General features: G+C 41.2%; 1 protein-coding gene across 2 annotated transcripts in view; it reads left to right on the top strand.

Annotated features, from left to right (window-relative positions):
• Positions 1-219: 219 nt before the first annotated feature.
• angel2 (angel homolog 2 (Drosophila)) overlaps positions 220-11907 on the top strand; it is a 41692-nt gene continuing 30004 nt past the window's right edge. The window contains exons 1-3 of one of the 2 annotated variants that reach the window (XM_052012616.1): positions 220-358; positions 759-873; positions 3963-4471. In XM_052012616.1, coding sequence (XP_051868576.1) covers positions 809-873; positions 3963-4471 — 574 coding nt within the window. In that variant the 5' untranslated portion in view covers positions 220-358; positions 759-808. The remainder of the gene's footprint in view (positions 359-758; positions 874-3962; positions 4472-11907) is intronic. The other variant, XM_052012617.1, reaches the window with a different exon arrangement.

The following is an 11907-nucleotide window of genomic DNA, read 5'->3' as shown; positions in this document are numbered from 1 at the left end:
CCTGAATTTACTACAATTTTTTTTATTGCTCTGTAATTTGGAGGATGCATTTTTGTTAAATCGGATGCTGAAGTGTGCGGGGGTGCGTTGGGGGGGAGGAGGATTAGCGCGCATGCGAACGGTGTAGTTTTCTGGTGGCGCCGTCTCTCTGCGTTGAAGTGGTGTCTCGGTCGGAGGACTACAACTCCCAGAATGCCCGGGGCCGCAGCCATTGTGTTCTGCGGCCTAGCGGGAGGCCTGGACTCGGCAGGAAAGAACTGCCAAATCTCAGGCCTTCGTTTTTTAGTTGTTGAGTGGATGCCCACCACTGGTAACATGCTCTTTGGACCGAACTCCATAACTTTGCGCTGGCGATTCCGTAAGTGGCAGTTATTGTCTTTAATGTGCATTCCTTCAATCACTTTCCATTCCAAGTAGCTCAGTTCCGCGTGAACTGTAAACAATAACGTTTTTCCTTAAAAGTTCAATGAGAAAACGAGGATTATCAAAACTATTTTGTTAATTTATGGTACATGATGTGGAATTACGTTCTTGTCGTGAGAGAATGTCGCTGATTTTGCTTTAAGTTAAATTATATCTTCATTGCTTTTGCACGAAAATAAGTTCATCTCTACGCTAAAATATATTTTGCCCACTTCAGTGGCGATAGTCATACTTCAGTGAACCATTCAACAATAAAAATATGAAATTGGATTAAATGATTGATGTGTAAAACACCGACATCTTTGTTTTAATGCTTTTACGTATTGTTTTGTGAGTTTGACTTGATAGATACTGGAAGAACAGTTTGGGAAGCAATTCTTGAAGAATGAATGGCCACAGATTTGTACCTTTTGGGTACTCTGCTGGGCTGAATACACAGGATTTAAGAGGGTAGGAATTCACTTGGTATTCTTATCCACATCAGCAAATATAATTTACAAGTGGAAAGATTTTACGTTAATTTAGCACACTAGGCCACACACTTATTCATGACAAAGTTGTCCACATTTTTCTTCCTCCTCCCACCAACACCACCATCGTTATCATACGGATTCAGTCTGGGTAGCATATATTTGTAATGTGTGAAATTAATATGATGCAACAAAGAACATTTCCCTTTTAGTAAAATTGAATTTCCAGGTTAAAGAAATGTTTGTGACAACTTGACACGTCGTTAAAGTACTAAGGAGTTGATGTAAATACATCATGGCATTGCAAATACAATTTAGAATTTTGTAAAACAGCAGATGATTATGCCCTATTTAAACATAGTTCATCTTTCCTCTCAATGTGATCACATCTCACGTACAATATTAAATGTTCTCTTATTGTAGATATGTTCACCCAGCATGAAACTAAGTATTTTCTGCAGAAGTACAGAACCTGCCCTTTAGTTGGAAGTATACCCTCCTGGTAACTTTATCAAAGTGATCTCAAGGGTGGCCTGATTTTTGAAAGCCCTGCAAAGCTAAGCTAGCCGTTACCAAAAACATTTAACTTGGATGAAAGTGTATTTGCACATGCAGAGAAATTTTTTAATGAATTTTTGTTGTATATAGTGCCTTTCACAGCTTCAGATTGTTCCAAAATGATTTTAGCCATCTGGGAACTTTACAAGTATGGTTATTGTTGTAAAATAAGAAATATGGGCACCAACTTGCACAAACCAAGATCCTACAAACAAGAAAGTGATAAAGGAGCAGCTCACCTTTTGAACATTTTGGTTGTATTTGTAAAACCATTTTAATTTTGCATCCTTACAATTTAGATTCAAATGCCCAGCATGGATCAAACAAACCAGAAGGGATTATCATGGCATTGCGATGCACAAAGCTTCTGGGTATATGGTTATGTTCCATATCTGGTATCTTTTCCACATGAGCTTCAGACATTTTACTTACAATGCAATTTTGTGAAGGTCACAACTGAGCTCTATACATCATACAGATGCTCTATTTCCTTTGGGGCCCTGGGAGTATTGAGCTGGTAAATTGATAGGTTGTCTTGGGTTTAAAAGAAAGTAGTAGCAGTCAAACCAAAAATGTTGAATGGTTACCTAAAACTTGTGTTTTAATTCTTAAAAAGATGTAAAAATGGGCAAAGTTTATTTTTGCTTGGCTTTTTAAGAGTTTTGCTAAGTCTTTATAAGTGTGTGCAATCTTGCTGTGTTCAGACGCATTGAGCTTGGCCACCAAGTGGTCAGCCTTTCTGCATTTTCTTTTCCATTGCTATTAATGCCAGTACCATGAAACATTTTAAAACAAATTTGTAGATACTTCCAGGAAAATTGTGGAAATGACTCCCTACTTCCTAAAGAAACTGCATAATTTGTGGCAACACATTTGATGCTGGAAGAACTCAGCAAGTCTGGCAGTATCTATTGGAGGGAAATAAACAGTTGATGTTTCGGGTCTAGACCCTTCATCACGACTGAAAAGGAAGAGGGCAGAAGCCAGAATAAGAAGGTCGGGGAGGGGGAGGAGCACAGGCTGGCAGGTGATAGGTGAGTCCACGTGGGTGGGGGAAATTTCTACAGATGTACGGTGGAGAGCATTCTGACTGGTTGTATCACCGCCTGGTATGGAGGCGCCAATGTGCAGGATTAAAAGAGGCTGCAGAGGGTTGTAGGCTCAGCCAGCTCCATCAGGGGCACAATCCTTCCCGCCATCGAAGACATCTTCAAGAGGTGGTGCTTCAAGAAGACAGCATCCATCATTAAGGACCCTCACCACCTGGGACATGCCCTCTTCACATTACTACCATTGGGGAGGAGGTACAGGAGCCTGAAGACCATCAGGTTTCTGAACGCTCCATGAACACTACCTCATTATTCTTTTTTTACACTATTTATTTTCGTAACTTACAGTAATTTTTATGTCTTTGTCTTGCACTGTACTGCTGCCACAAATCAACAAATTTCATGACATATGTCAGTGATGATAAACCTGATTCTGAGTCTGGGAGGAGGGGTGGGGGGAGATGTAAGAAGTTGAGAGGTGATATGTAGAAGAGGCAAAGGGCTAAAGAAGGAATTCCGGTAGGAGAGGGCAACAGACCACGGAAAAAAGGAATAAAGGGAATGACTTGGGGAATAGATGGGCAGGTCATTAGGGTGGGGGAAGGGGAAAGAGGTGGTGTGAGGGGGCCACAGGAATGAGGGAAGGATTGGGGGGGCGGGGGACCTGCTGAGTTCCTCCAGCATCTTGTGCTCCAGATTCCAGCATCTGCAGAATCTCTTGTGCATAATTGTAGTGCTTTATTTTAATTTGATTCTTGCATCTTCACTTTTCTTGTATTATTTCTATAGTAATATATGATCCTTGTATATTTTAAACTCTCTTTCTTTTTAAACCTACACGAACGAATGCTTGAAGTCAACATTTGTCATGCGTTCCCTGAAGAAATAGAAAGTTTTGAAGAAAGAATGTAGTAAATTAATTCAAAATTTTATCCTGCTCTATGGTACAAGCTGCTGTACAAATTTTTACAAATAACCAGGTTAGCTAGAGGCAACCCCTGCAGTAAAAGGAGGGGCGGGCGGGGGGCGCGGCACAGCACAGGGAAGGCTTGTGTTCCTAGGAAGCAGTCCACGTCGAAGTTTTCTGTAACATGAAGCCGTGCCATCTGCGCATGTGTCAAGAAATGCAAGTTGAAACAAGTAAATTCCATGTTGATTTATTTACCTTTTTTTTGTCCCCACACACGTTTGGCGACCCACACATTATGGGCAGATGGGTTATGGAAGTTCACGTTTACAAATTCATAAAACACTACCCAAAATTTTGAGATACAGCAACCCACCCCTGTAAAGGTGGGGGGTGGTGGGTCAACCCACCCCTGTAAAGGTGGGGGATGGTGGGTCACTTGTAGTTACATTTAAAATATACATATTTTATTGAAATATCTGCTCATCTGCTGTATTATACTTAGAAGTAAATTGGACTGTTCATTGTGATAAAGAAGTATTTGGTGTTTTCTAGCCACCACATGATTACTCGTCATCTGCAGAACTTGGGCAGGAACAGTATTGTCCGCTTATCAGCTCCTCGGTGGTTTTGTAACATTCCAAACTTCTCCTGTCCTTGTCGGGTCTCCAGTTTTTCTCCTTGGGTAATAACTCCACATGGTTTTGGGAGTCCTCTCCCCTTCCATTGGACTAGATCCTTCTACCGGAATCCCTCTTCCCAGCAGAGACCACCATCGTTCTTTTATGGTCATTCATGGACAAGGGGTAGTTCTTTACAACAAACTTTTAATTCTTACCCAAGTCGACCATCAGGTTATCACATGGAGACACATGTAGGTGCACCTCAAGTTAAACGAAGAAAGCATGATCCAGCAAATAAGAAGGAACTGAATCTTTTGGAATTAAATGACACAAATCATGCAGCACAGGACAAAACTGACTGTGTTGCTTTGCGGGACAGTGAATTGGAAAATTCACGTAGCTCCAGCGTGGTGGAAGGTCAAGAAAACAGAAACATAAAAGGTAAAAAATAATTAATACTTGATCCTATTTAATCAGTTTTGGTGTTAAAAACCTCATTTATGAAGATGATATATCCCTGTAATTGTCTAATCTTACGATGGTGCATGCTTTTAACATCCATGATTGAAGTTATATTATGCTGTTCCGTCCTACAATCAGAATGAGAAAGCTATACTCGTTGGCAGATGGTTCATGCACCAGAGAGACCACAGATATTTGGGCAAAAGGTGTAAAGGGAAATATGATTTTTTTTTAATGAAAGAAATAATGATATGGAATTCATTGCTTCTAATACTGATGGAAAAGTGTCAAAAATGGCTTTCAGAAGGGAATTGCAGGCAGGCAATTGACAAAATGGGCAAGGTGACATGACTAATGAAATAATTTCACAAGAATTGAGCAGAGATCCAGTGGGTTGAATTGCCTTGTATTCCATAACATTTCTACAATCACTGCATACCTATCTTAGAAACCCTTCATTTCTTGATTGATTGTACAATGGAGTAGCTCCTAGGGGAGAAACTATTGACTATATACTTTTTTTCATATTTTCTTTCTTTCTTTAGAAGGAAGCCATTCAGCCTGTTGAATCTATGCCGGCTTTCAGAGCATTCACCCATTTCCCTGTAACTTATTTTTTCTCACCTAATCATCAATTCCACCAGCACCCTCTTTTCTACCTTCCCACCCCACCCCCACCCCCCCCCCCCCCCCCCCACCCCCCCCCCCCCCCCCCCACCATTTACACTAATGGTAATTTACAGTAGCTACTTAACCTACCAACTTGTACATCTTTAGGATGTGGGAAGAAACTGGAGCATCCTGGGGAAACCCACACAGTCACAGGAAGAATGTGCAAACTCCATGGAACCAGTGCCGAGTTGGTATCAAACCAGAATCAGAGCTATGTAGCAGCAGCCACAGCTGCAGTGCTGTCTTACCACCAGCTCTTGTTGTCTCCTTTTCTCCACCCAAACTGATTGCATTTACTGATCTTCTGAGCTAAAATCCTTTCTCACTACTGTCCTACTGTCATTCTTCATTTTCAGAGCCACCCCTGTGCCTTTTCCACTCTGCCATTGTTAACAAAATGTCAATTATCCTGAAATATTAAGTCCCATCATTATGTATTATTAGCTTTATCAGGATGTTTAATGAGAATGAATCAAAGAACTCTCTTTCACTAGAAGTGCTTGTCCTGCTGGCTGTTATCATTAAAGAATAATTTCCTCTCTCTGGCGAGGAGAGAAAACGCCAGCCATAAGACATCCCATCCATCTGCACCATTACCACAACGTTCAAACATGTGCAACTCGGGTATCTATCCAACAAAATGGAAAATTCCTCATTTGCATCATGCACACAAAAAAAAGGACAAATCCAGTCTAGCTAATTGTCATCCAATCAACCTGTTCTCAATCATCAGCAAAATTTCAGAAAATGTCAGCAATACTATTAAACATCATTTGCTCACCGATGCCCATTTTCGCCACTTGGCTCCATTGCAGCCTTGGTTCAAAAATAGGACCAAAGAGCTAAATACCAGAGTTGAGGTGGAAATGACTGCTCTAGGCATCAAAATAGCATTTGCTGAGTTTGGAATCGAGGAGCTCCCTAAAACTGGAGTCAGTTAGCAGGGGCAAATGCTTCAGTGGTTGGAGTCCAAGGAAGTTGGTTGTGTTTTTGCAGGTCAAGCATCCCAGCCAAAGGACATCATTGCAGGAATTGTTCAGAGCAATGTCCTAGGCCCTGCCATCAGCTGCTTCACTAATGATCTTCCTTCGATCATAAGGCAAGAAGTGGGGATGTTTGTATAATTTTCAATTCAGCAAATGAATCTGCATGCAGCAAGACCAAGACGACATTTGGGCATGGATTGATAAATGACAAGTGACATTCATGCCACAAATGTGCCTGGCAATGACCATCTCCAATAAGAAAGTTTAACTACCCATCCTTGATATTCAATGGCAGTACCATTGCCAAGTCCCCAGCCATCAACATTTTGTAGGGAGAGTGTTGAACAGAATAAATACACTGGCTACAAGGGCAGGTCAAAAGCTGGGTATCCTTTGGCAAATGACTGGTTTGTTAACACCATCTCCGAGGCACAGATCAGGAATGTAATGGAATACTCTTCAGCTGCCTGGATGAGTGGAGCTCCAGCAACTCGCAAAAAGCTGTCCAAGGTGAAGCAGCACACTTGATCAGTACCCCATCCACTTCATGCCGACACCACTGGCGTACAGTGACCGTGGCATGTACCATTTGCAAAATACACTGCATTTACTTTCTGGCCTACTCTAACAATGCCCCACAAACCTAAGGAATTGAGGGCTATGGAGAATGGCACAGAAGAGGAGTTGAGGCTAGTATATAACCGCTATGATCATAGGTAGGGCAGGTTTGTTGGGGGGGGGGGGGGGGGGGGGGGGGAGGGGGAGGTCAGATAGCACCTATTTTATTGTGTTCTTGTAACCTATATCCCCAGGGAGGACAAAGGCAGCATAGCATGCACATGGGGACACCACTACCTGCAGGTTCCTGTCCCAAGTTGCACATCATTGTGACTTAGATTAATAGTTTTGCTTTAGTTCTGGCACACTTGAGACTTTGGTGGTATTGGTTTATTATTGTCACTTGTACTGAGGTACAGTGAAAAACTTGTTTTGCATACCATTCGCACAGATCAATTTATTACACAGTGCAGATACATTGAGTTAGTACAGAGTACATTGAAATAGTACAGGCAAAAACAATGACAGAGTACAGAGTAAAGTGTCACAGCTACAGGGAAGTGCATTGCAGATAGACAATAAGATGCAAGGTCATAACAAGGTAGATTGTGAAGTCAAGAGTCCATCTCATCGTATAAGGGAACTGTTCAATAGTCTTATCACCATGGGATAGAAGCTGTCTTTGAGCCCTGGTGGTATGTGCCCTCAGGATCCTGTATCTTCTGCCTGATGGGAGAGGGGAGAAGAGAGAATAATCCAGGTGGGTGGGGTCTTTGATTATGCTGGCTGCTTCACCAAGGCAGCGAGAGATATAGACAGAGTCCATGGAGGGGAGGCTGGTTTCCGTGACGTGCTGGGATGTGTCCACAACTCTCTGCAGTTTCTTGCAGTCCTGGGCAGAGCAGTTGCCGTACCAAGCTGTGATGCATCCAGATAGGGTGCTTTCTAAGGTGCATCGATAAAAATTGGTGAGTGTCAAAGGGGACATGCCAAATTTCTCTAACCTCCTGAGGCGCTGGTAAGCTTTCTTGGCCATGGCATCTACATGGTTGGACCAGGACAGGCTATTGGTGATGTTCACTCCCAGTGGTGCCAGACTAGCAGGTTTTCTAGACTATGGGATTTTATTCATATTAGTATTCCAGCACACTTTTAATTCACTTTTTTTGAGATGTTACACACCAGAAATGATAAACGTAAGTTTAAAGGGAGTGTGGGGGATAAAAAGACCCTGGTAAATTTCATTTGAGCATGGAAAATAGAGAACCAGGTGAGTTTAAAGTGAGGGAATTGGATGAGTGGGAAGGGAGCATGGGAACCAGGGCACAGGTGAGTTGCAAGGAAGTGTGGGAACCAGGTCCCCAGTGAGTCAAAAGGGAATGCAGCAAGCATAACCCACTGAGTCAGATGCTGAACCATCAGGTTTTCTGAATAGTCAGATAGCATATTTTCTGAGTTTTACTGTATGTTGATATTAGTTCTTCACTCAACCTAAGTCCTAGAACTCATTACCAATCAGCATGGCTAGAGCACCTGAAGCATATGGCCATAGCAGTTTAAATGAGGCTCAACCCACCATCTCAAAGACAATTAGGGATGGGCAATAAATGCTGGCCTTGCCATAATACCCGGATCCCAAAAATAATAAACAGAAAATGATCCCAACCTTACTTTTAGCCAACAGATCTGTACCAAACTAAATTACACTACCAAAATATGTTTCTGCCTGAAATCCTGAGACTTTGCAAGGTGATTTTGGAATTCTGGAAAGTTGTTAAACATGCATTTCACCACCTAACTGGTCATTAATTCTGAGTGCAAGGGGGATACTACCACAATAGATGAATAATAACTACAGAAAACATGCTGTGTTCTTTTAGTTCTGATACTAATGGATGATAATGACTTGTAAATGAAAGCTGAGCTAGCTGCATAATATAATGTCTGAAAGTAAGCACCTACTGAGTTGTTGTAGCCAATCTCTAGAATGTGTTAGGTGAATTAATGGTAGGATGTAGTTACCATCTTAAACTTGTTTTAGAATGCATTTCATTCCTTATGTCCAATGTGGGGTGGACATAAGGAAGTAAAATGTATTCCACTCATTGGGCTCCATGAGTTAATATCAGTATAATCATGTCATTTACTGTCTGGATGGGTATTTGCCCTCCAGCCATGTTTACCATAAGGTTTTCTAACTAGAGAATTTATTCTGGAAAAAAGAATTGCCATAATTAATTGGGTGAATTTGTCGTTAACATCTTTAAGAAATTCTTCTAGCTACTAGAACTGTCCAAGGGTTTAAAAAAAACAAGTTGGTGCTGCAGTTCCCAGCTGAATTGAACTATACCTTCTAGCTAAGCAGAATTCCAATAAATATATGCTTAGATCCTAAATCCAATGCATGAACCATCTAGGCATGCCTAATCCTAAATTAATGGATTTTCACATGTTGAAAAGAAGTGTCCATGGAATAGCTATAAACCTGGCAAATAACTAATATTTTGTAGCCCTGAGATGGCAAAGATGTAACATGATTTGAGATTCCTGGCAAGCATCTTGTGAGCATTTCCTGCCACCTAGATTGACCATACTTTTGGTTTTTGCGTTCTGGCATCTTATGGCCAATGAAATGAGTAATCGGTTTTCCATATTGACTCTTTACAAGGGATGTGGGCATCGCAGACTGAGCCAGCATTTAATTGCCCATCCCTAGTTGCCCTTGAGAAGGTGGTGATAAGCTGCTTTCTTGACTGCAGTCCTTGAGGTGTAGGTATGCCCACCATGCTGTTAGGGAAAGAGTTCCGGGATTTTGACTCAATGATGTTGAAGGAACTGCTCTATATTTCCAAGTCAGGATGATGTGTGGCTTGGAAGGCAACTTCTAGATGGTGGTGTTCCCATGCTTCTGCTGCCCTTGTCCTTCTATCTGGTAGAGGTCATGGGTTTGGAATGTGCTGTCTAAGGAGTCTTGGTGAGTTGCTGCAGTGCATCCTGTAGATGGTACAAACTGCTGCTACTGTGCGTCAGTGGTGGAGTAAGTGAACGGATGTGCATGGGGTGCCTATCAAGAAGGCTGCTATGTCCTGTATGTTGTCGAACTTCTTGAATGTTGAAGCAGCACTTATCCAGGCAAGTAGAGAGTATTGCATCATACACTTGATTTGAGCCTTGTAGGTGATGCACAGGCTTTCAGGAGTTAGGTGAGTTACTGCAGAGTTTCTTGCCTCTGACCTGCTCTAGTATCACATTGTGTATATGACTACTCCAGTTCAGTTCTGGTCAATGGTAACCACCCTGAATATCAATAGTGGGGGATTCGGTGATGGTAATGCCATAGAATGTCAGGGGTGATAGCTAGATTTTCTCTTGTTGGATATTGTCATTAAATGTTACTTGCCACCTGTCAGCCAAGGCCTAGACATTGTCCAGGTCTTTGCTGAATTTGGTTGTGGACTGCTTCAGTATCTGAGGAGTTGCAAATGATGTTGAACATTGTGCAATCATCAGCGAACATCCCTACTTCTGACCTTACGATTGAAGGAAGGTCTTTGATGAAGCAGCTAAAGATGGTTGGGCCTAGGACACCACCCTTGAGAACTCCTGCAGAGATGTCCTGTGGCTGAGATGATTGACCTCCAGCCACCATAACCATCTTCCTTATTGTGCTAGGTATGATTCTAATTAGCGGAGGGTTCACCCCCAATTCCCATTGACTCCAATTTAGCAAGGGCTCCTCCTTGATACCATACTTGATCAAATACTGCCTTGATGTCAAGGGAAGTTATTCTCACTTCACCTCTGTAGTTAAGCTCTTTTGTCCATGTTTGGACCAAGGCTGTAATGAGGTCAGGAGCTGAATGACTGTCAGAATCCAAGCTGAGCTTCTGTGAGCGTGTTGTTGCTAAGCAAGTGCTGCTTGATAGCACTATTTATTATCCTTTCTATCGCTTTGCTGATGATCGGGAATAGACTAATAGCAGATAATATGGATGGTTCATAATTTGAAGAACCAACCCAGGGTGTGATGGAAGGACTCTTCTTAATGTCAGTGAATTCTACAGATCTACAGTTTTATCTTAGTTTTCTTAAGATCAATGACTATTGCTATGTAAGGTGGTACATGTGAAGAATTGTAAACTCTACCTGTTTAGAAATACAAAGAAATTGCTTTCAGATTCCCTAGAATGAACATCATTGAAACTTGATTTATAAGCTTTAATATCCCAAATAATTTAAAGAAATGCATGGCAAATAACAGAGAGAAAAATTGTCACAGTCCATTTCTTATAAAGGCTTCACCATTATTACTGGGATTAAAACATGGAAAGAAAGGAATGAATTAAACATGAATTGTTATGTTTGAGTCAGGTAAAAACCATTGGAGTTTTAAACAGTCTATTTTACATGTAATACAATGAGAATGTGAAGTCATTGAGGACAAGGGACTGACTTCATATGTCATTGGATAGGACTGATATTTCTGTCAGGCCTGAAGTAGTTCTGAGGTACTAATGTGGACATGAAAGCTATGAGAGGAATATGTCAAATGATGTGGAGTGGGTGAAAGGAAGTGAAGATTTTTGAGCAGCAAAGATAAATGTAGTATTTTTGTATTAAACATGCAGAACTGTGGAAACCAGTCAGAACAATACATGGTCTGGATATCTTTTTTTTGCTTCGCTAAGATCTTGTATGTCTAAAACAGTTAATTCAACTTTGTGTTTATTAAATAAAACCACAGTTAGCTGAGACTGGTATCTATCGATATCAGTAATATGCATGATATTTTTACTTTGTGGCCTGTAATACTGCTTCAGTCGATTTACTATATTACCAAGCTCCTTTCACATTTAAGTTCTTGCAGTTCATCCAAAACGAAGTTCCAGGTACCAGAATATAATTGAGAAACACTATAAGAGAGCTTATGACTTTTTAATACAAAATACTTCTGTAACACTTGCTATAAGAAAGGAAACCAGCTTCCTTGCCTTCATATTCTATAGCTGCCAGCTAAGAAGTATGAGTGCATTGCCCAACATAGCTATTGTTTTTTCCTATCTGTGTAAGAAATGACAAACGCTTGGCTTTCACTACCTATTGGAACATGTCTATAGCCACAAGTTAATTATGTGAAATATTTGAAGTCGTACAAAATGCAAAGTGGTACAGCAAAAATATGAGCATTTTTAACTGTGG

The sequence above is a fragment of the Pristis pectinata genome, chromosome 3 (assembly GCF_009764475.1).
Source record: "Pristis pectinata isolate sPriPec2 chromosome 3, sPriPec2.1.pri, whole genome shotgun sequence".
In the NCBI taxonomy this organism is placed as follows: Eukaryota; Metazoa; Chordata; class Chondrichthyes; order Rhinopristiformes; family Pristidae; genus Pristis; species Pristis pectinata.
This window is presented reverse-complemented; position numbering and strand designations above follow the sequence as displayed.